This window comes from Chroicocephalus ridibundus, chromosome 7 (assembly GCF_963924245.1).
Source record: "Chroicocephalus ridibundus chromosome 7, bChrRid1.1, whole genome shotgun sequence".
Classification (NCBI taxonomy): domain Eukaryota; kingdom Metazoa; phylum Chordata; class Aves; order Charadriiformes; family Laridae; genus Chroicocephalus; species Chroicocephalus ridibundus.
The window spans coordinates 17,749,262-17,774,129 of record NC_086290.1 but is presented as its reverse complement, the minus strand read 5'-3'; the positions used below and the strand labels follow the sequence as shown (position 1 = coordinate 17,774,129).

Sequence of the window (24,868 nt, the reverse complement as noted above, 5' to 3'; positions counted from 1 at the left end):
ATTACCCATTTCAGCTTGTTTGGGGTCTTTCCACCTGTCTCAGCAGCGGTTTGGGATCTTCAGGGGCTGGAATTGTCCTGTCTGGCCCGGGGGGGGGCGTAAGACCAGGGACACTAGCGAGGCAGCGATGCCGGCGGCGGCACCCCCGGGTACCGCTCTGCCCCTCCGGCTCCCCGGGGCCGGTGTGATCAGCCCTCGGGGAACGGGGCTGGGAGGGGACTCGCCCCCCACCCCCGCCAGCGTGGGGCACGACACATGCCCACAGGTGACCCCGCTGGGAAACTGGGTCCGGCATGGGGAGGTACCCCCCCGGCGGAATTGGGACGCTGCGGGACCTGGCGGGCGGTGCAAAGGCTGGCAGAGAAAAATCCGGTTCCCGCCTGCGAATCCCGCGCTCCCAGCTCCGTGCGGGGCATCGCGGGGCATCCCGGCACCGGGAACCCCGGCGGGGTCCGGACCGCGGCTTGGGAACCGGGACACCTCGTCCTGTCGCCTCCCCCGCCCGCCCTGCCGGTGGGCAGCCGTCGTGCCTCAGTTTCCCTACCCTGGATGAGGAGGCAGCTCGCTCCCCTGGCTGCCGCCCCCCTTCCCGGCGGGAGGAAGAGGAAGGAAGAGGCTCTCCTTCCTCCACTCCCTATTTTTGGGCTGACCTGTGCTGCTCCTTTAGCCCAGGTGGAACTGGGCAGGATGGCTGCCACATCCCCAGTGGGGCGGCCGGGCTGCCGGTGGGTGCCAGGGGACACTGCTCACCGTGAGGACAGCTACGGAGGCCACACACTGTCCCCTCCAGGACCCCCTGTTCCCCCTTGGCCGAATCCTGCTCTTCCCTCCCCGATGAGCCAGGCGCAGGCAGCAGCCCTGCCTGTTCTCTAATTAATGCAATTAGGAAAGTCTCCAGGCCAGACACCTGCGGCAGCAGTTGGAGCATCGTTTCCAGGTTCACTGCCCACAGGTTTAGGGACAGATTGGGAAACTGCGGAGCTCAGGGGGATGTTGTCTCTGTCCTGGGGCTGTGGGACAGGCTGGGGACATGGGGCTTACGTGGACAAGGGCCTCATCCTGCATCCCCAGCCCAGGAGCAGGCAGACCCCAGCTGGACGTGGGGGCTGTGGGGTGCAAGGGCAGAAAGGCACCGTGCTCCCCCCAAGGGACCCATCTGTGCCACCCCACTGCCCCCCAGGCTGGGGTCCCAGATGCTGTCCCCTATTCCCCAGCTACCCATGGCCGTGGGACTGCTGCCCCAGGGAGCACTGCCCCATGGAACACTGCCCCACGGCCGAGGCCTGGGGCCGGGCACCTCCTGCTAAGAGCTGGACCCAGGCAGGTGTCCCCGGGCTGGGGGCGTCCCCGGGCTGGGGGTGCCATCCGGAGAAGGGTGATCCCCGCAAAGCACAGCCCGGGGGATCCCCCTGCCCCCCAGCAGAGCCATGGGACTGCTCCCTGCACCCCAGCCCCCAAAACCCCCCAACCCCGCGCCCGCTGGGGACGACCCCGAGGTCCCCCGGTCCCCCCCAGCCCCTCGCGGCCCCTCCAGCCCTGTCACCCCCAGGCAGGGGCACGCCGGGGCCGGGGATGCCCCTTGCAGGCGCAGTGTGGGGGACGGGACGGTCCCTGCTCCTCCTCCTCAGAGGCGACTGGGGTCGGCTGCGCCCTCGGGCGGGAGGGGGGTGGGGGGGACGGGGACAGGGGACACCCCGCTTTTCGGTGGGCCCCACCGCTCTGGCTCCTCCTTCAAGCAGCCCGAGGCCGGGCCAACGCGGAGGCGCGGGGGGAGGCACCGCCCCACTCCGTCCGCCATCGCCCTTTTAAGGAAGGGGAAATTCTTCACATAAACAAGCGCGGCCCCCGGGAGCGGGGGGGGGGTGTCCCTTCCCGGGGAAGGGGCGGGGGGGGCACGGTACGGGAGGGGGGATCCACCCCCCCCTACCCCCCCCCCAAATTCCCCCCCTCCACCCCCCGGCCAGGCTGGTTTGGGAAAGAGGATTTTGGGGGGGGGGGGCGGGGAACGCTGGGGAGAGGGGGGAGCCTTGAAACAGCCAGGGAGCGTCTCGCAAGTGCGGGCCGCGGCGGGGGGCGAAGCGCGGCGGGACACCCCCCCCACCACCCCCCAACCCAGGGTGCGGAGCTTGAGGTGGGGGGGTTGCGGGGGGGAGGGGGGCGACAGCCGCCCCCGGGGTGGGCCCGAGCGGCTCCGCATCCGCATCCGGCGGGGCCGGCGGGCGGGAAACGGGGCATCCGGGGCGGGGAGGGCACGGTGGCCCCCCCCGGGGGAATGCAAAGGGTTAGGGGTAAGCCCCCGCACCTCCCCATCCCACCCCGCGCACCCACGGCCACGTGTGTGCGTGTGGGACGTCCCCTGCCGAGACCCCCAGCCCGGGGAAAAGGAGGGGGGGGTCCCTCCCCGGGGCGCGCAGCAGCGGCGAGGCTGAAGCCAGGTTACAAACACGCCATTTATGAGCTTCCCCCCCCCCCCGCCCCGAGTTTAGGATCCCCCCCGCCGTGGGGCTCCGGCCGGTGCGGTCTGGGGGCCGGGGCCGGGCCGGGTGGCTGGCGGCCCCGCCGTCCCCGGGCGGGGAGGGATGGGTAGCGGTCCCGGGAGGTGATTAGCGGTCCCGGGAGGTGATTAGCGGTCCCGGGAGGTGATTAGCGGTCCCGCGCGGTAATTAGCGGTCTCGGGGGCCGGCGGTTCCCGGCACTAATGAGGAGGAGAGGTCTCCGGGGCGGCTCGTTCACTGAAGCCTCTGTGCCAAGGGCCGGGGGCACCTCCCTCTGCTCCCCCGCACCCCCCGCACCCAGCCTGGACCAGCACCCCTGAATTTGTAGTGGGGGGGACACTCTAAAAATTCGGGGGGAGGTCTGCCCGGCTGTTAATCCCTTCCTTGCTGGATGCATCTCCAGCCAGAACATCATCCCCGGGCTTGGTGTGGCATCAAATCGGTGCCCGGTGCAGGGGGCCGTGCTGGGCAGGGAGGGGGGGACAGTAAGAGGGGACGGGGTCTGTCACCGGGTCCCTGCCAGCGCCGGCGGGTCGTGGGAGACGCCGAAGCTGAACCGGCTGTGGTGGCCTCGGTCCAGGAACCGGGCTCCGTGCGCGATGCTGCATGTCCAGATCTGTGGGGGGGCAAAGAGGGCAGGTCGATGGGCACCCAACGGGGACGCCGTCCCCCTCACAGTCGCCCCTTCCCGCATTGCCAGCCCTACCAGGTAGGTGATGAAGGCCACGTAGCCGGCCAGCAGCAGGCCCAGGGGGATGTGGTACCCCGGGCTCCGTAGCGTCGGCAGAAAGTCCACCACGAAGTAGACGTTGATGGCGCAGACCAGCCCCGTGATGAGGGTCATCAGCACCTTCCCTGGGCTGTGGCAGGGGAGCGGACATCAGCGCCAGGGCAGAGCCCCCACCCCGTGTGCCACCGGGCACAGCGGTCTGGGAGATCTGGGGTTGTAGGTGAGCAAGACCCCAACTGGGACATCTCTGTACCCCACGGCCATACTACACCCCCATGATGGGGCTCTGGGCAAGGGCTTTGGCCACCCTCTGAACGCAAGGCTGGTAGTGCCAGGAGGATGCTGAGGACCCAGGGGTGCCTGAGGGGGGGTGTTGGACGTGGCATTGGGATGAGGATGGAGAAGGCAGTGACGGGGTCTGTCCCGCTTTGGCTGCTCTGGGCATGTGGGAATGAAGATATACCGCCGCAATGCCCATACACCAGCTGCCCCCGTGGTGTGGTTTGGGGGGGCAGGATGGTCCAAAGGGAGGATGTCTGAAGCTGGGGCACCCCGCTCTGCCCCCCTGTGTCTCCCCCCACTGTGGCACTCACAGGCCGTTGGTGAAGTCCTGCATGAGCGGGCGCAGGCTGGTGAAGGTGAGGACGGGCAGAACGGCGAAGGGCAGCTGGAAGGAGAGCCGGGTGAGGGGGGCACAGCTGCCAGGCCATGCAGTTGCGGGGCACTTGGTGTGTTCTCCCCCCCACACCTTACCAGTATGCTCTGGAGGACATTGAGCAGGTCGTTCATGCCCGTGAGGTGGCTGACATCCTTGAAGGCAGCCACGAAAACGGTGGGCAGGATGGCAAAGGAGCGGGTGAAGAGCACCCGGGCGAAGCGGGACCAGCGGAGCTGCAGGAAGCCCTGGGGACACAGCGAAACCTGCGCCTTCGCCCTTCACCATGCCTGGAGCACTGCGCCGGGGTGCCTTCCCCAAATCCGGGCTGGGAGGGACACAGGGGGCATCACCCCCTCCTCTGTGCCAAGGCGCTGAGTAGGGCCTTGCAGGGCTGCCGGGTCCCGCTAGATGTCAGCTCCAGCTCATTAAGCAAACGAACTCATTAGGGAAAAGCTGCGTGGGGCACCCACAGTGTGCCTCTGGGAGGAGATGTCACAGGGGGCGGGGGCGGCTGTGCAGGGGCAATGGGTGGGCACTGTCCCCATCCCACCTCCTGGGGACCCGGGACCCTGGTGCCAGCAAATTGCCACCCACTGGGTGGGCAATGCCCTGTGCCCAGCTCCCTGCGGGCATGGGGGGGCAACTAACTCTGCCAAATACCGCTAGGGGTGGAGGGACACCCATAGGACCTCCCACCCAGAGCCCACCTGTGATTCCCCTCCCTCCCAGCTGCTCCCCGTGGGGGTGAGGGCCAGCATCCCTGTCCGTCCCTCACCTCCATAACGAACTGCCCCGCGTAGGTCCCGGTCATCGTGGAGCTCTGCCCCGCCGCCAGGATCCCGATGGCCCAGATGTACAGAGCCACCGCCCCAAAATAGCAGCCCAGGATGACACCCTGTGTGAGGACATTCCCATGGGGACCCCAATGTATCCCCCTCCCCAGCCACCCCCATCATCTCCCGGTCTCCCAGCAGGGTGGCAGCACCCAGGGGTCACTGGGGGGGAGCTCAATGTCTCCCACATGGGTACGGATACCCGCTGGGCACAGCCCAGGGCCACTCACCCCCTGGTAGATATCCACAGAGACCGTCTCGTTGTTGGCAGGGAAGATGCCGGCGTAGCGGCTGACGCTGCTGTTGATGCACTTGTTGTGCTGCAAGGCACGGTGGGCACGAGCGTGGTGGCCACCTGGCAGCCCCCACGGACACGGGGGGACTCCCCCACATCCCAGGAGATGGGGACGCCCACCCTCCAAGGGATGCTCGCTCCGCCCGTCTCCGCAGCCAGGCACAGCCATCACCTCCCCGCGGGCGCGGGGTGACACTCACCACGTCCTCATTTCGCTGGTGGTAGAAAGCCTCGCCGAAGACAGCCATGACGAAGAGGTTGATGAGGAAGGAGACAAAGAGGGCCAGGCAGGACTCGGTCAGGAAATACATGTTGGCTTCCTGCACTGCCTCTTTCTTGGACCGGTCGATTGCCCGCGTCTGGGGACAGTGGGTGACAGGGGTGCCATGGGGTCAGGAGAGCACCCCTGGTCCCACAGTGTCCCACCAAGTGTCCCCTGAGACACCCCGGGATGGCAGTGCCGACAGCAGTGACTTGGTCTCACCTTGACCAAGGAGGAGTGGAGGAAGATGTTATGGGGCATAATGATGGCGCCGACGATGCCCACGGCCTGGAGCAGCTCCTCTCGCCCGCAGCCCGGGCAGTAGGGCAGGAAAATGCCCTTCAGCACCTCCGCCTGCCCCGGCCTCACCACCACGTACTGGGGACCGGTGGAAAGGGCTACTGTGAGCTGACACCCCCCCACTGCAGCCCGGTGCCAGGGGGGACACCCCGTGGGGCCAGCACCCTGCAGGGAAAGGGGTGTCCCCAGCTCCCCCCTTCACCTCGTAGCCGAAGCTCAGGGCCATGATGGCGATGAGGAGGCCGAAGAAAGCCTCCAGTTTGCGGAGCCCTAGAGGGGTCAAGAGATGGGGTGGGACGAGGTGGGGGACACCGATGCCGCATCTGCACCAGGGCAAGTGTCCCCCCTGTCTCCCCACCCCAGCACTCACCGTACTTGTCAAGGAAGAGGAAGAAGAGGGTGTCCACGATGGTGATGAGGACCCCACCCCAGAGGGGGATGCTGCGGGATGGCAAGGGGGAGGCGTTAGCCACATGCCCGTAGGCAGAGCAGGGCCACTGGAGGGGCTGTGGAGGTCCCCAGGGGGTGGCTCACCGGCCAGCCGAGAGCAGGCTGAAGGCGATGGCTGTCCCAATCACCTCCTGCATGTCGGAGCCGATGATGGCGATCTCGATCATGAGCCAGAGCAGCACACGGGGCACCTGGAGGGGCCAGGACCCGGTGAGGTGCCCGAGCCCATGGGGGGACACAGCCTCCAGGGTGGAGACCCCTGTCCCCATCCTCAGGCTGCAGCAGGTCACCTAGAGCAGCATAGGGACCCCAGGAGAGCCCTCCCAGCCTCTCCCACAACACAACGTCAGGGTGCAGGATAGATCCTAAACCCCAGTCTGCCCCCCCCGCCCCCCATCCCTGCGCCAGCGGGAGCCGAGAACAGGACCCATCTCTGGATATGATGCTCCTGGGGGGTGCTGGGGCAGAGGGACGTATCCAGCCCTCCTTCTGGGGACCTGTCATTCAGCCAACATCTCAGCGCTTGTTCGCTCCCGCATGCTGCCTAGAGGGAACCCGTCTTTTGCCATGTGACCCCCCCGATCCCCCCCAGCTCCCCGCACCAATGCGCCCAGGCTTGCCCCGCGTCCCTGCTGCGCGTCGCTGCTGCGCGTCGCTGCTGCGACGCCCGGGCTCACCACCCCCAGGGGACATGCTCACATGTCCCCAGACCAGCCCAGGACACTGAGACAGCTGCTTCCTGCACCCTGTTCCCATACCAGAAGGGTGTGTGGGTGCTAGATGGGGGGCACTGGGGCTGGGGGGGCTTTGGGGGGCCCCTGGGAGAGGTGGGACTCTCGCAGCAGCATCTTCCTGCTCCTCTCCATCCCCCAGACAGCCCTGTCCCCCCCCAGGACCACCACCAACCCAAGCATGGGGTCACCCCAGGCTGTGACCCTCCCAGGGGGTGTGCGTGTGTGTGTCCCCCCGTGGCTGCTCACCTTGGGGTAATAGAGGTAGCAAATCTCGCCCAGGTCCTTCCCCGTCACCACTCCCAGCCGGATGGCCAGGCGCTGGCACAGCAGCCCCAGGACAGTGGCCCACAGCAGCACCCACAGCAGCTGGGTGGGGGGGAAGGAGGGAGGGGGGCAGCAGGGGCTGGGTACTGGGCAGGATCCGGCCGCCCGGGGCTCCCAGCAAGGTTATCAACCAGCCCGGGGGGCTGTAAGTGGTCCCCAGCCCAGGCAGAGGGGTGGCCTGTCGGCACCCATGGGTGCCCTCACCCAGCGCCAAGGCCCCCCTCCTCCCCTGTTCCCTTCCCGCTCTCCGGGCTGGGGAAGCTGGATTGCCGTGGCCGTTGGCGCAGGAGAGGTTACGAAACCCCCGGCTGTTTCCTGACCCTGGGGCCAGGGCAGGGGGGGGGAGTGTGTGTGTGGGGGTGTCCAGGGCTCACCTTGAACCCTGCCACCGCCCCGCACTGCAAGTCAGACTCCACGTTGCCCGGGTCCAGGTAGGCGATGCTCATGAGGAAGCCGGGACCGGTGAAAGCCCAGAGTTTCCTAAAGCTGAATCTGGGCTGGGACGAGGCAGCAGGTCAGAGCGGGGAGCTCCCATTCAAAACCAGTGTCCCCCAGTTGCACTCCCGGTCCCCTCTAGCCCATTGCTGGGAAGCCCTGTGCTGCCCGCATGGGCACGTTTCGCACAGGGAGGAGATTTCTCCTGCTTCGGGGAGGGAACCGCTGCCCCCTCCCCAGCCCCTCTCCGTTAACAGCAGTGCTGGGGGGGCAGCGAGACCCCCATCCCACATGGGGACAGGTTGTACAGTGATGTTCAGGGCGTTCCTGTGGCTGTCAGGCACCGTTAATTGCATCCCATGGGATTCCACTGCCAACCCCGGCTTTTAACACCTCTCCTGGCCATGGAACCTCCGTCCCTTCCCCTTATCCCTTCGTCCTGGGGGGCGGACGGGAATGGGAGGGTCTGCCCACCCTCAGGCAGAGGTGCCAGCCTGGCAGCACCTACCCCGCTGCCCTTGGGGATGCTGATGAGTTCGTCCAGGTAGGTCTGATCCCGAGTGGCAGGGTGCCGCAGGGACACGGGGCTCCCACCGGTGCCGTAGGTCTGGGCTTGGCCCCGGTTCAGGGACCCGGCGAGGCCTGGGGGGGGGCAAGGAAAGGGAGGAGGGGAGGTGGCATCCCGCCGGGGCGACAAGGACGCTGGTGGGATGGCAGCCGTGGTACCAGCTTCTGCCCAGTCCCACCTGCCCCTGCCTGGTGAGTCCCATGAGGGATGAGCCCCATTTTTCCAGGGGGGCCTTGAGGGTGGCTATATGAGGGCTATCAGTGGCTACCTAGAGGGGTCAGATGCCACGTCCAGCTCAGGTGTCCCTAAAAACCTCTAGTCCCAGCCCAGTCTTCACTAATCCAAGAGCCAAGTGCATTTCTGGGCAGGAGGGACAGGAGGGGACGCTGCTCCGGCTCCTGCTGCTGGGTGGGCATGGAGCGGGGACAAGAGGCTGGCACTGGCCCCATTCCCCCCCAGCCCACAGACAGGTCCTGGGAGTGTGGATGAATCATGAGTGGGCTTTGGGGAGGAGAGGATGGGGCAGGTGGGGAAGCCGGGACAGGTGGCGGGGACGGTGCCCACTGTGGAGAGGAGCAGAGCCAGGGGTCCCAGGGCAGAGGGAAGGGGGTCCGGGGGAGGAAAGGGGGCGTTGGGGGGGACCCGGGTGTCGCAGGGCTCACCTGGCTCCAGTGATGCCATGGCTGGGCCCGATCCAGACACGCTGCTGGGGAGCCCTGATCTCGACACTGGGTGTGGAGCCCGCCGCCCGGCTTTTAAAGACCCCCCTCAGTTGCCCCCCGCCCCCGAGGAGGAGGAGGAAGTTCTCCTTCCCCACGCCCTGCCCTGGGCTGGGAAAGGGGCCCTGCCTGGGGGAAGTTGGGTGCTATGAATGTGCACGGCCTCAGTTTCCCCACCCTGTGCCAGCAGGGGGGGGACCCAGCGCCTCCCTCCCCTCGGTTTGTGCACACGCACGTGCAAACACGAGGCCCCGACACCAGGCTGCCCGGGGAGGTGGGAACGTGCTTGTGTGTTGCCCCCCACCACATGCCAGCCATCCTGCTCCCTGGGCAGCTGTGGGGAGGGGGACAGGAGACGGTGTCCCACGGTGTGGGGAGGGAGGGCTGGCCCCATGGGAGCAGGGGAAAGGCCGGAGGAGCGGGAGCAGGGAGGAAGCAGGCGTGGGTTGCACAAGCGTGGGAGCAGGTCAAAATGCACCCTCGGCTTCTTGCGGGGGGGGGACGGGGGGGGGCAGCACCCAGCCAGGCGGGCTCTGCAGCAGAGGGTGCTCACGCCACCTCCGGGTTGGGGGGGGGGATCCTCACCCCAAAGCTGGGGTCCTCAGCGCCTGTGCGGGTCAGGCTTCTCCCACAAAGTGGGGCACCAGCACCCCATCCCCAGGGCCCTTGTGGCTGCGGAGGTGGCAGGAGGAGCCCCCCAGGCGCGCCCGTGGGTGTCTGGGCAGTACCAGATGCCACCAGGCTGTGCCCCACAGAGAGGTAGGCCTGGGGGTCTGCCACTGGGGAGATGTGGGGTGCACAGGGATACCAGCCTGGCTCTGCCCCAGGGTATGTCCCAGGTTCCCTCCCAGCCCCGGGAAGGGGCTAGAACAGGCAGGAGGGGAGCAGGATGTCTAATTCCCCCCCAGACTGGCACAGGGGGGTCTAGCACGCAACTCAGTACCCCCTCCCCTCCCCGTGCCTCAGTTTCCCCGAAGCAAATGATCCTGGACGGGCAGCGCTGGCAGCTTTATTCCCCGTTAGCTGGAGAGTGGCGAGGTGGGGGGGCAGGGAGGGGGCTTGCAGCCCTGGCAGAGGCGAAGCGGGTCCCGGGGGGCTGCTGGTGGGCGAAGGGGGTGAAAAATTGGGCGGCGAAGGAGACGGGGTCGTGGGGCTGATGCAGGAACAGGGCCTGGAGGAAGTCGGCCAGCAGCGCCCAGAGCTCAGGATGCTGCCGGACGTAAGCGGTGTGGGACGCTTGCAGTTCCTCCTGCGGCGGGGTGGGCAGGGTGGGCACAGGCGCCGATGTCCCCCCCAGCCGCTGTGCCAGGGTGGGGGGGGCAGGGTGCCCGGGTCCTTTTCCACACTTGAGGAGCGTGGGGGGCTGCTGGCCAGCCTGATCCCCACAGTGCCCCCTGGGACACCCTGCTGGGGAGTGGCACAGCACCACGTCCCCATGTCCCACCATCTCACCTTCCTGTCCAGGAACCACGAGTAGAGCTGGACGTCCTCCTCCCAGTCCAGGGGCTGTTTGGGAAAGGGGGGCCGGGGCTCGACCCCACCTGGCAGCAGAAAGGCAGGGCAGGGTGTTCCCCACTTGGCTGCCAGGCAATGGGCAGGGGCTGCCTGTGCTGGGGGGCACAAACCTCCCCCACGCAGTACCTGTCTCACCAAGGACGGATTCATCCTGCAGAAGTACCATCACTGGGGAGCCAACCTGCACCTGCCGAGCCAAACGCCTGGCGGGGGGAGAAGAGGTGGTGACACCCCCTCTCCTGGGTCCCTGCCAGGCTGGCAGGGCTGGGGATGCCCCCAGACGGACCCCTGCCCATACCCGCTGGGGAGGAAGCTGCTGTGCCAGATGGTGGAGGTGCCCGCGCTGGCATGCACGGCTCGCTCGATCACTAACACCTCGGCCTCCGACGAGCCCACTGCCTGCTGCTGGGTGCCCAGGGCATGCTGGGGAGGTATGGCCAGGGGTCACCCCTGCCCTGGGGTCACCCCTGCCTGCAGGTGCCATCCCCATGCCCCCCATGCTGGCTCCCACCTCCCACATCCCACCCTGGCACCCCCAACCTCACCCACACCCCCCCAGCCCACGGGCCCTCCTGGCTGGTGGCTCACATAGCTGGAGGTGCAGAGGTGGCCCTCGGTGTCGATGGCTGGGAAGACGAGGCCGGGGGGCACTGCCCACCGACACGCCAGCACCCGCAGCAGGAGGAGGCTGGCACCCTCTGGCATCAGACCCTGAAGCTCATCCCGGCCATAGGAGAAGCTCCAGCACTGCAGCTCTGCCTGCGGAGAGACCCGGCCACCTCGTGGGACAGCCACAGCTCCACTATCCCCAGGGATGGCACCCCCCCAGAGCCTGGGGGGCACAGCTGGACAGGCCAGCTCTGCCGCCCCCTCCCAGGATGTGACCCATCTGGGGGGCAGAGGGGAGAGATCCCCCCCGCTCAGTCTCACCTCTCCCTCCCTGAGGGTCTTGGTGATAGTCATCCCATGCTGGTGGCTCACCATGTGAGTCCTCTTCTCTACTGGGTGTGCTCTGAGCTGTGGGAGGGGTGGGGGGCACAAGGTGGAGGGCATAGCCAGGGCACCCGGGCTCTGAGGTGGCACACCCCAGCACCCCTTTCAATCAGGGTACCACTCCAGATGCATTGTGGGAAACTCCCCACCCCAGCTGCTACCCAGAGTAGGGCATGGGGACCAGGCTGGTGGGACGGAACTGGTGTCCCAGCTGGGGAGGGGACACCAGGATGCCCACAGCGACCTTTCATGGGGGGCAGCCCGCAGGAGGGCATCATTGCAGAGCCCACCCCAGGGCAGGTGGGCAGGAGACGGGGATGGGGACATGCAGTCACCACACTGGTCACCTCCAGGCGCTCCTTCTCCTCTTGCTCCAGGGTCTCCAGCTGGGTGGTCACATAGGCTGACAGAGCAGAGCCACACTCAGCCCACCCCACTGGCACCACAGCAGTGCCCCCCATCCCAGCCCTGGGGGCCAGTGGGACGGGGATGCTCCAGCCCTGGGGAGGGAGGGGGACACCCCAAGCCACCCCCTTCTCACCTTTGAGGGTGCTGGAGCAGAGCACACCGTCCTGCCTGCGGCGGGAAGCAGCTTGGACCAGGAGGCAGCTCCGCACCGGCTCACCTGTCCGCTTGTAGGGTGCCCACCGGGCTGACACCCACCATCGCCCCCTGACCCCGTCCCTCGGCTGGTCCCCAGCTGCCACCACCTCCAGCATCTCGGCAAAGAGGCAGCGCTCCAGGTCCTCCGGCCCTGCACGGAGGGACCATCACCTCTGCCCCGAGGGCTGGTCACCCGTGCCCCGAGGGTCTACCACCCTGCCTCTGTTCTGCTCCCCCCTGCCCCAGAGCGGACCAGGCTGAGCCCCCCCACCATTTACCCAGCTCAAGCCCACGGCCCCGTCCCGCGGACCTGGTGCCCCCCACCCCCGCACCGGGAGACCCCCCCCCCGGCACGGCGTGGGGGACAAGGGGGAGGCCGGGGGGAGTTTGGGGCGGGGGGGGCGGGACACACACACCCACCGATGAAGTTCAGGAACTTGGCGGCTGCCTCCGTCAGGGCCGGGGTCTCCTGCCGGCACTCGGGGGGGGGCTCCATGCCTCGCCGGGGGGGCTCCTACTGCCGGACCCCCGGGTGAGGGGGCAGCGGGTCTCCTCCAAACCACGGTGCCCACCTGTGTAACCATGGCGGGGGGGGGGGGACGCAGTGACCACCCCCCCCCCCCCCGAGCCCCTGTCGTTCCCCCACCATCCTCCTCCACGGACCCCCAGCACCCCCCGCCCCTCAGCAGCCCCCCAACACCTGCCCCCCCGCCCCAAGACCTGCGCGGCTCTGGGTGCCCGGGACCCGCTGCCCCCCCACAACAACGCCTCGGCGGTCTCCATAGCAACGGCCTGGCCCCGCCTCTTAAAGGGGCGGCAACCCCGCAGAGGGGTTTTACCGGGGTGGGGGGGGGTGGGGGGGGGGCGCACACCTCACCGGCCGCGGAAAGAAAGGACCAAACAGGCAAAAATCCGACCGAATCTTTTATCTGGGGAGGGGCTCCAGTCCCCAGTACAGCAGCAAACCGCCCCCCCCCCCACCCCACCAGCGTGCCCCCATGGCCCCATTGCAGTGTGTGTGTATATGTGTGTGTGTGTGTGGGGGGGGCTCTGGCACCAAGCATAGGGTCCCTTGCCTGGAGGTAGTATTGGGCTGGTTCCATCCTAGCGCCCCCCCCCCCCCAAAAAGGATATGCACAGCACTGGGGGGCTGTTAGAGGAAGGGCAGGGGGGCTGGCTCCCTGAGTGCTGAGAGGGGGGGAAATTGGGAGCTCCCAGAAAAACGGAGGGGGCGGGGGGGCAGTTAGAAAAAGCCCTTGGTGCCAGCCCTACAGCCCCAGCAGCGGGGTGGGGGGGCTACAGACCCCCAGAAAGGAGATCAAGGTGCTTCTACGTAAGAGCTGGTGACCCCCAAGTCCGGGGGAACAAAGGCAGGGATCACTTACGGGGTGCCCATGGCAGGGGGTGTGTGTCCACTCTTCCCCCCCCCCCCCAATCCTGCACCCCAGGAGGGAGATTCACAGCAAAACAAATCACAAAGTCTCGGGTCCCCCCGTGTCTGAGCAGCACCCAGCCCCATGGAAAGGGGGGCTGTTGGCAGAGGGCGGGGGGGGGGGGGCTCTAGGTGGGTTTGTAGAGGTCCTTGCGCCTCCGCACCTCCTTGAGGACGCGGGCGCGGAAGGCATCGGGGTGCTCCCCCCCGCCCCGCCGCAGCCCCAGCGCTGCCTGCAGCTCCGGCTGGTGGGTCCGCAGGAAGGGGTTGTAGGTCTGCTCCTCGCCCAGCGTGGAGGGACACTGCGGGGTGGGGGGAACAGACACTCAGCCCCCCCTGCCAGAGACAGCACTCCCGTCAGGGAGCCGAGACCCCCCTCCCCACCCCACCCCAGCACCTCCTTCCCCTACAGCACCCACCACGCAGGAGGGTGTTGGGGTGCAGCATCCCCACCAAGGGAGGGGGAACCCCGCGAGGGGCTGAGGTGGTGGTGGGGGGCTGCAGCCAGGGGACATTCTCCCCGCCCCAGCCTCACCGTGCTCCTCTTCTCCTGCCGCTGCTGCGTCGCCCACTGCAGCTTCTGCTCCAGCGCGGGGTTGTCCAGCTCCAGGAGGCTGGCGAAGGTCAGGCACTCCAGCGCGTATTCGTGGCCTGCGGACCCTCGGACCCCTTAGCATCGCCCCCGCCTGGCCCCCCCAGCTCGGCAGCCGGGGCTAGTGGGGACACTGGCGGCTGCGCCCCGCTGTTGGGAACACTCACCTGGCCACAGCAGCGTGTCCTCGCCCAAGCCCACGGCCACGTCCAGGGAGGCGAGCATGGTCTCAGGGGAGCCCTCAAACAGCCTGCCTGCACCCCCGTGCAACAGCCTGTCATGGGGGGGCAGGAATTGGGGGTCCCCCCAAGCCCTTCTCAGGGTGGGACCCCCCCTTCATCCACCCAGGTCTGGGGCCGGGCGCACTCACCGCAGCCAGCGAGGAAGAGGAGGTCCCCGGAGAAGAGGCAGGGGGGGCCGCCGAAGGGGCCCCCGTCCAGCACGTACACCATATGGCCCACGGTGTGGCCAGGCGTGGCAAGCGCCTCGAAGGTCAGGCAGCCCACCTTCACCTTCTCCTTGTCCGCAAGCGGGCTGCGCCAGGCACAGGGGGGCACCAGTCAGGGTACCCCCCCCAGCTCCTCAAAACACCAGCCTCCCCACACAACCCTTCCCCGGGGCACTGGTGTCGTGAGCATGCCAGGTCTCTGCAATGTGGGACTTGGGGGTGGACTAGGTAGTGGTGGTTGGGAGTGAAGCCCCCCCCCCCCGCGCCTAAATTTACAGGGGTGCTGGGGGGGGGGACACGATGTGGGGCACAGGACTTACTTAGTGAGCTCTGGGATGGCATCGAGGGCGCTGCCGTACACCTTGCAGGAGCCGTGCTGCTGGCGGAGCGCTGCGTTCCCCCCGCTGTGGTCCCTGTGGACAGAGAGGTCAGTGTCCCTAAATGCGTGTCTGTCCCCCCCATCCTTCCCCCCCGTAGCGTAGGGTTGGGGGTCGCCTCAGCTGGGGCATCCTCCATCCCCCTTCTTGGCCCTTACCAGTGTTTGTGGGTGCAGAATATGGCCTCCAGCATCACGCCTTCGTCTTCAATGGCAGCCTGGGAATAGCGAGGCGGGGGGAACACAGAGAGTTTGGGGGGGGGGGGGGGGCAACGCACAAACCCCAAATACCAGTCTCCCCCTAACCCCCACTCCCACAACTCCCCAGGCGCGGGATGAGCCCTGCCACCCTCCAACCTTACCCCGGGCATGAAGGGCTGCAGATTCAGGGCAGATTTGTCCCCTCTACCCCCAAAAAAGCCAGAGATATGCCACCCCCTCCCCCGGGGACACCCTAACGTCGGGGCTGGGGGGGCTGCGGATGTCTCACCTGCACGGCCAGTGGGTCGGAGGGGTCGATGACAGCCGCCCGTCCGGAGCCAGTGTCAATGACCAGGTAGCTGTAGTTGTTGGAAAGCACAGGAATGGGCAGGATTTTCACTCCTGGGAGGGATGGAGAGACAGACAAACATCAGGGCATGACCCCCCCCGCTCATGGCCCAAACTCCCCACCTCCTAAATTCTCAAAATTCTCAAATTCTCAGTTAAACATGCTTTGGGCAATTCGGTGATGATAACCCCTCCCCACCCCAAAGTTCCGGTGTTGGGGGACACGACATTGCCACAGCGCTTGGCCGGGGGGGGGGGGAGGTGGGGGGGTGGGTCTCGCCAGGACTCACCGGGGAAGCGGCAGGGCTGGGGCACGGAGTGGCCATGCGGGTACCGCTCCCGGGCCTTCTTCACTTGCCGCTGGTAGAAGAGGTAGCCCAGCCGCGTGCGGGCGTACAGGCTGTACCTGGGGAGGGCAGACACCCCCTGGCATTAACCCCCAGTTTGTCCCCAGGAGCACGCTTGGGGAGGGGGCTGCTGCCAGGGCCGGGACCCCCACGGGGGACATATGCAGGGTCACTTTCCCACGCGTGGGGGCTGGAGGTGGCACGTGTCCCCCTGCCTTCCCCTGCCTCAGATCTGCAGCGAGGGCAGAATCGGTTCCCCAGGCAGGCCCCCCCCAGCTGCTGTGCGCAGCAAGGACCAGTGCGGGGGGGAGGAAATCATTGTGGGGGTGTCCATCTGTCCGTCCATCTGTCCAGGCAGGCTCTAGCTCACAGGGAGGGCTGAAGCTCCAGAGCTTCTCCCGCAGCAGCGCTCTGGATGCCAGTCCATCCCCCAGCTGTCCCCCCCCCGCCTCACCCCGGAGGGGCCATGCCCAGGGTTGACCCCTCTCCAAGGGCCTGCCCTGGGTGCCATGGCCCCGGGGAAGAGGGAAGCGGGAGCAGAACGGGCCGAGGAAAGGGGAAACGAAAATGCCCCCGTGGCATGTGCCACGCAGGGGTGCAACAGAGCTGGCCGGGGGCCTTGGGGGGTCACGCACACCCCCCCCCATTTATACAGCTGCGTTTTGGGGCTGGGGACAGTGCCATGAAGGACACGCAAAGCCCATCCCCGAGCCAAGGGCATCCCCCCGGCTTGTTACATCTTCCGCGCTGGCACCGGCAGGCACACCGCGGCGGGATCCCGGTAGGAGCCGGGGATCGGTGGCGGGGGGGTGTGTGTGGAAGCCCGACGCTGGAGATCGGGGGGCTCCTGATAGAGCCGGGCAGCGGGTCCACGGCCGGGGCACCGGGCTGGGTTATTGATTAGACCCGGCGGAAGGAGACCCGGGGTGGGGAAGGGGACAGGTCCGAGGGCGACTGTCGCCGTTCCGGTGTAGCCCCCCCCGGGTAGCGGGGCTGACACCGCCTGCCATCGCCCCCACCCCCAGCCCGAGTGGGTTGAGCGCACATGGAGGGCTGCCCCCTCCCGCCAAGCCCCAGCCGCCGGTGGGCTCCGCACAAGCCAGGAAGGACGGAGGGAAGGTGGCAAAACAAAAGGCGGGCGGCGACGGCTCCCCCTCGGCGGGGGCGGTGGTGTGTGTGTGTGTGTGTGTGTGTGGGTGTTACCGAAGCGGCGGGACACTCACCCCAGGCGGAACAGCAGCGGGCCGGCGAGGGCCATGAGTGCGGCGGCGGCGCGGCGGGCCAGGCGGCGGAAGGGCAGGCAGCAGCGCAGGCAGGCGGCCCCCAGCCCCCGGGCACCGGCCGCCGCCGCCGCCCGCAGCGCGGACCCGCCATGCCCCGGGCGCCGCCCCCCCCCGCGCCCCGCGGCCATGCCGCCCCCGGCCACGCCCCCCCCCGCGCACGTCACGCCGCCGCCCCGGCCACGCTCCCTCACGCGCCGCCGCCGCGCCCCCTGCTGGGCGTTTCGCGTCACCGCTGCCGCGGGAACCGGGGCGGGAGGGGGACGGGACACACACCGCATCACCGGCGGAGAGGAGGGGATTCCCCCCCCCGCCATCGCGTCAAAGGGTGTCCCCCTAGCTGACGTCATGTCGGGGGGGGGGGGGTGTCCCTGAATGACGTCAGAGCGGGGAGGAAGGAGCACCCTGGGGGGGATTGGGGTTCCATTCGACGGGCCGGGGGGAAGAGTGGTCTGTCCCGGGCAGCGACGGGAGGGGGAACGCACCCCGCCAACACCCCGGCAACACCCCGGCCCTCCCGGGGCGCAGCGGCGCGGAGCCGCCGCGGGAGGGCGCCACGGGAGGGCGGGCGGGGGCGGTGCCTTCCCCCGCCCCGTCCCGGCTCGTCGCGGCCGCAGCCCGGCGGAGCAACGCGCAGCAGGTAGGTCGGCCCGGCCCCGCTCCGTAACCCCACCGGTTCCCGCCTGCGGTGGGCCGCGGAGACCCCCCCATGTTAGCCCGGCTCCCCCCCGCCCGGTTCCCCCCGCCCTCTCCCGACCCCCGACCCCCCTGTTCTGGCCTGCTCCGGTGTCCTAGCGCTGGACCGAGCGTCCCGGAGGGTGGCGGGGACCGGGCGGGGGGGACGGGCCGGTCCCTGAGCCGCGGGGACGCGCCGCGACCCCCCGCACTCCCATCCCCGGAGAGGGTGGGGGCGCTTCGGGTCGGGGGCCGAGGCGGCGGGGGAAGCGGGGTCCCGCGGGCGGGGCACGGGGGGGGCAGGACCCCCACGGTCCGGTGGGACTCCGTTGGAGGGCTCGTGCCGTTTGCCGGACCCCAGGGGATCGCGGGGCGGGGGGGGGGGTGGCCCGGCAAGGGGGGAAGACACCGTCCTTTGTGCTGTGGAGGGTGTCCCCACGGACCCCGTGGGGCGTCTCGGGAGGGTCTGTGCCCGGCAGGGCGTGGGGTGGCACCGTGGGGGGGGGGCGTGGGGACCGGTTCTGGGTGGTGTGGGTGCGCCTGGCCTTGGGGACAGGAAGGCACCTCCGTCACACGGCCCTGCCCCCCGGGAGGGGGCTCGGAGGGGGGGGAACAGAGAGGCGGCAGCGATGCTGAGGTCTTGCAAACTCGTGTCCCGTGTGAGCGGCGTGGGGCCAGGCAGCACGGTGGGGCAGAGGGGGAACCCGGCCTGGGTGAGCGGCGCCCCTCTTCCCCGGCGTGAACCCTGCTGGGCTGAACTGGGCTGAACTGGGCTGAGCTAGGCTGAATTGTGAGTTGTGCTGTACGGAGGAGCCGTGCCGTACCAGGCTGTGCCGTGCCGTGCCATACCAGGCTGTGCCGTGCCGTACCAGGCTGTGCCATACTTGGTGGGAGCTTCCAGGCTCTCCTGGGAACTTAGATGCTTTCCCAGGCAGCCTCGCCGTGGGGAGCCCTGGTCCCTTCTCTCCCATCCCAAACTCTGGTCACCCCCCCTAGGTGTTCCTCGGCACCCCAGGGTCCCCATGGAGCTGGTGGCAGGGGCCTGAGCGCGGCAGGAGCATTGGGGTGGCTACTGGGGACACCGCTGGGTGCTACCCATGGGCTGTGCTGGGGGTGACAACCGGCTGTGCCCCATGTCCCCACCACGCGTGCCTTATCTCTGCTGAGTCACAGTGCCAGCGCAGAGCAGCACCCTGTCCCCGGGGATGGCACGTCATGCAGGGGTCACAGAGCTGGCCCGGGTGGGCCCATGGCTGGTGACCTCTGGTTTCAGGACCCTGCTGTGCCCCAGCCCATGTCGGGCTGGTTGCTTCCTCATCCCCGAGGCCACCCCGCCGGGGAGGGGACAGGAGGGGCTGGAGCAGCCGGTGGACCCCTGCCAGGGGGTGCCGGCCATGGGCACATGGTGGGACCCTCCGATGTCCATGTACTGGCTGGATACACCTCGCTTTCCCCAGACGCCTGTGTCCCCTCCCTGGGGACTCTGGACCCCCCCTAGCTGGGTGCCAGTCACATGGGTTTTCCTGGGGTCAGGCTCCTATTTTGGGCCCTTCCCTGGCACTGGGTGTTTTTTGGCAAACCGCAAAACGGCAGAAGTGAAACTTCCCAGCCGGGTGGTCACTGCGTGCTGGTTATTTTCGGCACTGCCGTTATCACAATGGCAAAGCGTGGCGCGGCCGTGGGAGCTCCACCGTGGCTGGGACAGATGGAAGGTGGGAGGGACAGAGGCTGAGCTGGGGGCTGGCATGGCTGGCCCGGGTGTGTCCCCCCCCGGCACTGTTGCTCGCCCAGCCCGGCTGCGGGAAGCGCTGGCGTCATGCTGGAGGAAGCTCCTGGTTCCCTCCCAGCCTGTTGCCGGTTGGGGTGAGATCTTGGTCCCTTCCCAGTCACGTCACCGCTGTGGGTAGGGGGGACGTGGGGGGTCCTGGCACCTGCCTGGGGTGTCCCCTGCTGCCAGCGTCGGGGGGGTGGCAGGCGGGTAACGGCCTGGCACTGGCTCCTGGCAGCGCTGTTGTTTTCCTGGCCTTGGAGATCCTGCCTTCCTCCTCCTCCTCCTCCTCCTCTTCCTCCTCCTGGGGCCGAGCCCGGCAGCTGGCCCTGGGCCCGGGCTGGCTGCTCGCGGCTGCTGGGGGCTCTGTGAGGGGGCCCAGCATGGCCAGGGAGGGGAGCTCAGCTCTGGGAGGGGTCCTGGGTCCCCTCCCCAGGGATCCACCCACCTCCCTCTGAGGTGATGCAGGTGGCACTTGTCCCTGTAACTCCCTGGGGGGACTCAGGAGTTCTGGAGCCTCCCGCATGACCCACTGGGCTGCTGGGTGGGGGCGCACCCCCGAAATGGTGGGGAAGACAGAAGGGTCTGCATGGACGGGATCAGGATCAGGCCCTATGTTTTCATCCCAGGCTTTGGGCAGGGTGATGCCGTTTGTCCCCATGGCAGTGCCACCAGGAGGCAGGGACCTGCTGGGGCGCAGTGGGGGGTGTTCCCTGCCCCCAGGCAATGGCAGGGTGGGCTCCAGAGGCCGGAGAGGTCACATCCCTGCCGGAGAGGTCACGTCGCCACTGGAGAGGTCACATCCCCACCGCAGCTTGAGTCAGTGCATGGCCATGCCCTGCCTGTGGCTGGCCTCCGACGCAGGTGCCGGGGACTCAGGGCACAGGAATGCAGGTGGCCCTGGCCAATGTCCCTCGTCTCTCATTGACCCGCTGACATTGAGGCCAGCTCGTCCTTATTAATTAGAAGCCGCTATTAAAGTGGGAGGGGGAGGTTTTGTGGCTCCACTGTCCCCTGTGTCCCAGCAGCTGCGGCTCTGCTCGCTGGGGACACGTCCTGCCCAGGACGGGGGACCTGCGCTGACAGCCCCCCATCTTCTTCCCCCTTCAGGTGCCCGTGGGAGACGCAGTGAGCCGGCATGGCGCAGCCCAACGCGCCCCCTTACTACGATGACAAGAACCCCCTCTACCCCCCACCCCCGGGGGGGTACCCCCAGCCCCCCCACTATCCTGGGGGGTACCCACAGCCTGGGGGATACCCTGCAGCAGGAGGGTACCCGCAGCCAGGGGGGTACCCAGCAGCAGGGGGGTACCCCCAGCCAGGGATGGCCATGCCCACCATGCCCGTTCGGTTCGGTAAGTGGGGACACCTTGGGGTTTTTTTGCGGGGGAGGGGGGGACGACTAGAAACAGGGGTGCCATAGGGAGGCTGCGCAGCCCACCCTGGTGCTGAGGAGTGTCCCCCACCGCAGGTGACGATGGCATCGGGAATGGCTCCCCCATCCAATCGGCTGATTGGGATGACAGGAAAGTCCGGCACACCTTCATCCGCAAGGCGAGTCCTGGGGGGCTGGGAGGACCCCGTCAGGGTTGGGGGGCACCTGTCGGTGTGGGGGGGGCGGGTGCTGACCCCCGCTGTCTCTCGCAGGTCTATGCCATCATCTCCCTGCAGCTGCTGGTGACGGTGGGGATCATTGCCATGTTCACCTTTGTGTGAGTAGAGGGTCCCTCCTTAGCCTTGCCCCAAAAAAGTGGGGAGCCTGGTGCCTTGTGTCCCCTGGGGGGGTCCCGAGGGGACAGCAAGTGCTGTCCCCCCTCCCTCACACCCATCCTTCCTGTCCTGCAGCTCCCCCGTCCGCTCCTTCGTCCGGAGGAACGTCGCTGTCTACTACGCCTCGTAGTGAGTAGGGGACCTCTGGCTCGCGTCCCCCCCGGGGTGACCTCCAGCCCAGGGGGGATGGTGTGTCCTGGTGGGGTGGTCGCAGGGCTGACACCCGCTGTCTCTCTCTGCAGCGTCGTGTTCCTGGTGACCTACCTGGTGCTGGTCTGCTGCCAGGGTCCCCGGTGAGTTGCTGGTGGCTGGGACCCACCCTGGGGTGGGAAGGTGTGGATATGGGGGCGAGGGGTCTCCAAGGCATCAGGAGGAGGTGTGGGGTTTCCCTGCCTGGAGCTGCCTCCGAGGGATACGACATGGCTGCTGTCACCCGCTCACCTCTCTCCCCCCAATTTCGTCCCCAGGAGACGCTTCCCCTGGAACATCATCCTGCTGAGCATCTTTGTGAGTGGGCCAGGGACGATGGGGGGAACCTGGCAGGAGGGATGGGGGGACGTGTGGGCAGGTGGGGGGCAGACAGGAACTGCTGTCCCCCACGGTGCCACTTGCCCTGCTGAGCCCACCTTTCTTCTCTCTCTCAGACGCTGGCCATGGGGTTTATGACAGGGACAATAGCCAGGTAAGCCCTGGGGACTCTGTGGTGACAGGAGCTGGGGTCCCTCCTGTCCCCCCCCCACGTGGCTGGCTCCAGTGAGAGGCTGCCGGGAGCTGGGGGGACACCGTGGTCCCCTGGGATTGGGGACAATGCGGTCCCTGCCTGGGATTGGGGCCGTGGAGGGTCACCAAGCGTGGGGTGACTCTGTTGTCCCTTCTGTCTGCAGCATGTACGAGACCAGTGCTGTCCTGATTGCCATGCTCATCACTGCCATCGTGGCCATCATTGTCACCATCTTCTGCTTCCAGACCAAGGCAAGGAGGGGGACGTGCCCTGCCTTGGGTGGGGGGTCAGACGAAGGGAGCCAGGAGGTGGGGACACTCTGGGGTCTCCTGTGACATATGTGTGTCCTCCACTGGCAGGTTGATTTTACATCATGCCCGGGGCTCTTCTGCGTGCTGGGCATTGTGGTCATGGTGACTGGGATCGTCACCGCCATCGTCCTCTCCTTCAAATATGTGAGTGGCGGGGACAGAGAGGCTGTGGGGTGCCATGGGTGTCCCTGGTTGGGTGTCCCCAGGGCTGGTGCAGGCCGGGGGGGTTTGGGTGGTCCCCCTTTGCTGGGAAGCAGGGTGGTGGTGGCCACGGCAGAGGCAGCTTGCCCGCAGGGAGAGGGTGCGTCAGCGTCGGCATCATCTCCTCGGGAGCCAGGTGCGGGCAGGACCTGCCCTGCCTTGCCCACTGCCTGCCAGCACCCGGCTCACCCTGCCCGTGTCCCTTTCCTTGCGCAGGTCCCCTGGCTCCACATGCTCTATGCAGCCATCGGCGCCATTGCCTTCACCCTGGTGAGTTGACGGCTGGGGTGAGCAGAGGGTGTCACGCAGGGAACCCCCTCCTCCGCCTCCCCTGGTCCCTGCCTGACACCCTCTGTCCCCCCCCAGTTCCTTGCCTACGACACCCAACTTGTGCTGGGGAACAGGAAGAACACGCTGAGCCCCGAGGAGTACATCTACGGTGCCCTGACCATCTACACTGACATCGTCTACATCTTCACCTTCATCCTGCAGATCGTGGGCCGGGATTAGCCCTGGGACCCCTCCGGTGTCCCCTGTTGTCTCCCCGCACTGCCCTTCACCCCCTCCTCTGGCCTCTGTACAGGATACGGCCGCTTACTATGTCTCCTAACGCTTTGGCATCCCTACCCGTAGGCTGCTAAGGAAAGGGCTTCCCTTGATCACCCCCCCACAAGCCTTCCAGGGCAGTGGGGGGGGACTGGCTGCCGGTGTTTAGGCAGTGCCTGGCCTCAGCACCACTCGCCAAGGCTGTGCTGGCGGTGCCGGGCTGGCAACAGAGCACCATGGTCCTGCCTGGGCCTGGGGAGCTGTCAGCAGCCACTGGGATCGTGATAGGATTTTTTTTGGCAGAGCCTGGTCGGTATCATTCACTCGGTGCCTTAAATGCGGCTCCGGCCGTGCCCCCCTCCCCAAGCTGCGGCAGTGCCTGGTGCAGGCGGGGGCGCAGCTGGGACCCCCATGGCGGGACTCGTGGCAGAGCTCACGTCGCAGAGGCTCCGCAGCTACGGGTGCGGGCAAAGTTGCACTTCCTAAATAAAACACTTTAATTTTCCAGACGGTCCCGGTCTTACTGGTGTGGTGACTCCCCCAGAAAACCTGTGGGCAGCCTCAGCAGGGGCTGGGGCCTGGGGCAGCGCAAACTCTGCTTTGGGGTGGAAAAGCCAAGGTTGAGGTGCTCCAGGCTGGGCCTCCCCCAGGTCTGTAACTCCTCCTGCCCTCATGGGCAGGATCCCAGCTGGCCCCCTCCCATTGTGGGGACAGGCAGGGGCTGAGCGCTGAGGGAGTGACTGCAGTGTCACTGCACCGAGCTGTTCCACTCACCAGGCATGAGGTTTATTTGTTCCCATCCAGCCCCACGACTGCCCCACAGGGCTGACATCCCCTCGTCCAGTCCCTTCAGGGTGCCACGGTGCCAGGCTGGGGGTGAGCAGGCTGGCTATGCCCCCCTGGCCACCCGCTTGTATCGCTCCGTCTCGTACTCGCCCTGGTTGGCTTCCATCATCTTCCGGCGAATTTTGAGCTGCTCCAGACGGCTTTTGTCCACTTCCCGCTTGACCAGGAGGAAGAGGATGATGCCGGAGGGCAACCCGATGGCCCTGCAGGACAGCCGGCGATCGGCAGATGAAGAGACCCAGCAGGGAAACAAAAGCTCCTGTGACACCCTGGGGTGGCAGACCCCCCACCCCGCTCAGTGCTGCAGTCCTCCTGGGACCCCCCCCATCCCACCCTAAGCCCTGCGGAGCAGTGGAGCCTCCCCGTGCCACCTGGACACTCACCAGGCCACCCCCACCGGCTTCATGGGATTCTTGCCCTTCTTGCGCGTAGGGATGTACTCCACCCCCTCGGGCAGACCCCTGCTGCTGCTGCTGGGCTCCGGGCTGGCCTGTGGCCCCGCTGGCCGGCGGCAGCTCTGCCCCAGGAGCCGTGTGCCTGGGAGGGCCAGCCTGGCGCGACCCACGGCCGGTCCTGCTGCTGCCAGCAGCCCTGTAGGGAGAGAGGTGTTAGGGAGGGGCGGCCATGGGGCAGCGTGCGGGGGGCCCAGCCTGAGCTGCCTGAGGGTCCTGCCCTTACCCCTGCCTTCACCCTTTCCCTTTCCCTTTCCCTTTCCCTTTCCCTTTCCCTTTCCCCTGCCTTGGCGCTAGGGGGGGCTCGAGGGCGGGGCCTGAACCATGGCCAAGGCCAAAGGAGGCGTGGCCAAATGCACCGGGGGCGTGGCTCTGAGGCCTCTCCTCAGCCGGGCGGGGCCGGCCCTGGGCGCGTCCCGGAGGCCGCGGGACGGTGCGGTGAGGGGTGACGGCGATCGGGATCCCCCGCCCAGCCGCCCCGGAGCCTCCCCCGCCGCCCGACCGCCGTTACCCCTCAGTCGGCCGAGCGCCGCCGCCATGTTGGGCCGAGTCCGTGCGCCGCCGCCCCGCTGCATGCCGGGAGCTGCAGTCCGCCGCGCGCGGGCTGCCCGGCGGCGACGCAGGCAGGGCTGCGCGCGAG

General features: G+C 67.8%; 4 protein-coding genes across 6 annotated transcripts; 1 reads left to right on the top strand and 3 right to left on the bottom strand.

Annotated features, from left to right (window-relative positions):
- Positions 1-2,644: 2,644 nt before the first annotated feature.
- Positions 2,645-8,826, bottom strand: SLC11A1 (solute carrier family 11 member 1). Of its 3 annotated transcripts, XM_063341287.1 has the most exons (16): positions 8,747-8,826; positions 8,025-8,158; positions 7,456-7,578; positions 7,004-7,123; positions 6,108-6,214; positions 5,944-6,014; positions 5,776-5,843; positions 5,496-5,651; positions 5,212-5,370; positions 4,947-5,036; positions 4,659-4,778; positions 3,979-4,128; positions 3,819-3,892; positions 3,202-3,355; positions 3,003-3,111; positions 2,645-2,907 (listed from the first exon to the last, which is right to left on the bottom strand). In XM_063341287.1, the coding sequence occupies exons 1-16, from the start codon at positions 8,763-8,765 to the stop codon at positions 2,837-2,839; spliced, it is 1,725 nt and encodes a 574-aa protein (XP_063197357.1). In that variant the 5' UTR covers positions 8,766-8,826; the 3' UTR covers positions 2,645-2,836. The 3 variants fall into 3 exon arrangements, with proteins under 3 accessions (XP_063197357.1, XP_063197356.1, XP_063197355.1); XM_063341286.1 differs by having other exon boundaries at positions 2,645-3,111; XM_063341285.1 differs by having other exon boundaries at positions 2,645-3,355.
- A 986-nt stretch (positions 8,827-9,812) lies between these two features.
- CATIP (ciliogenesis associated TTC17 interacting protein) lies at positions 9,813-12,663 on the bottom strand. The gene is made up of 10 exons (XM_063341038.1): positions 12,635-12,663; positions 12,335-12,486; positions 11,853-12,065; positions 11,659-11,714; positions 11,249-11,335; positions 10,907-11,077; positions 10,617-10,741; positions 10,445-10,521; positions 10,256-10,344; positions 9,813-10,052 (listed from the first exon to the last, which is right to left on the bottom strand). Exons 2-10 carry the CDS (start codon positions 12,408-12,410, stop codon positions 9,813-9,815), a joined length of 1,134 nt encoding a protein of 377 aa, XP_063197108.1. The 5' UTR covers positions 12,411-12,486; positions 12,635-12,663.
- Positions 12,664-12,899: 236 nt separating this feature from the next.
- On the bottom strand, positions 12,900-24,832 carry PNKD (PNKD metallo-beta-lactamase domain containing). The gene is made up of 10 exons (XM_063341682.1): positions 24,740-24,832; positions 24,160-24,367; positions 15,602-15,717; positions 15,253-15,365; positions 14,922-14,980; positions 14,707-14,799; positions 14,309-14,472; positions 14,106-14,192; positions 13,882-13,997; positions 12,900-13,648 (listed from the first exon to the last, which is right to left on the bottom strand). Exons 1-10 carry the CDS (start codon positions 24,801-24,803, stop codon positions 13,475-13,477), a joined length of 1,194 nt encoding a protein of 397 aa, XP_063197752.1. The 5' UTR covers positions 24,804-24,832; the 3' UTR covers positions 12,900-13,474.
- TMBIM1 (transmembrane BAX inhibitor motif containing 1) lies at positions 17,421-23,442 on the top strand. Its single transcript, XM_063341679.1, has 12 exons — positions 17,421-17,578; positions 20,492-20,736; positions 20,853-20,935; positions 21,029-21,093; positions 21,227-21,280; positions 21,394-21,444; positions 21,619-21,658; positions 21,796-21,833; positions 22,036-22,123; positions 22,232-22,327; positions 22,601-22,654; positions 22,751-23,442. Exons 2-12 carry the CDS (start codon positions 20,520-20,522, stop codon positions 22,892-22,894), a joined length of 930 nt encoding a protein of 309 aa, XP_063197749.1. The 5' UTR covers positions 17,421-17,578; positions 20,492-20,519; the 3' UTR covers positions 22,895-23,442.
- Positions 24,833-24,868: the final 36 nt, after the last annotated feature.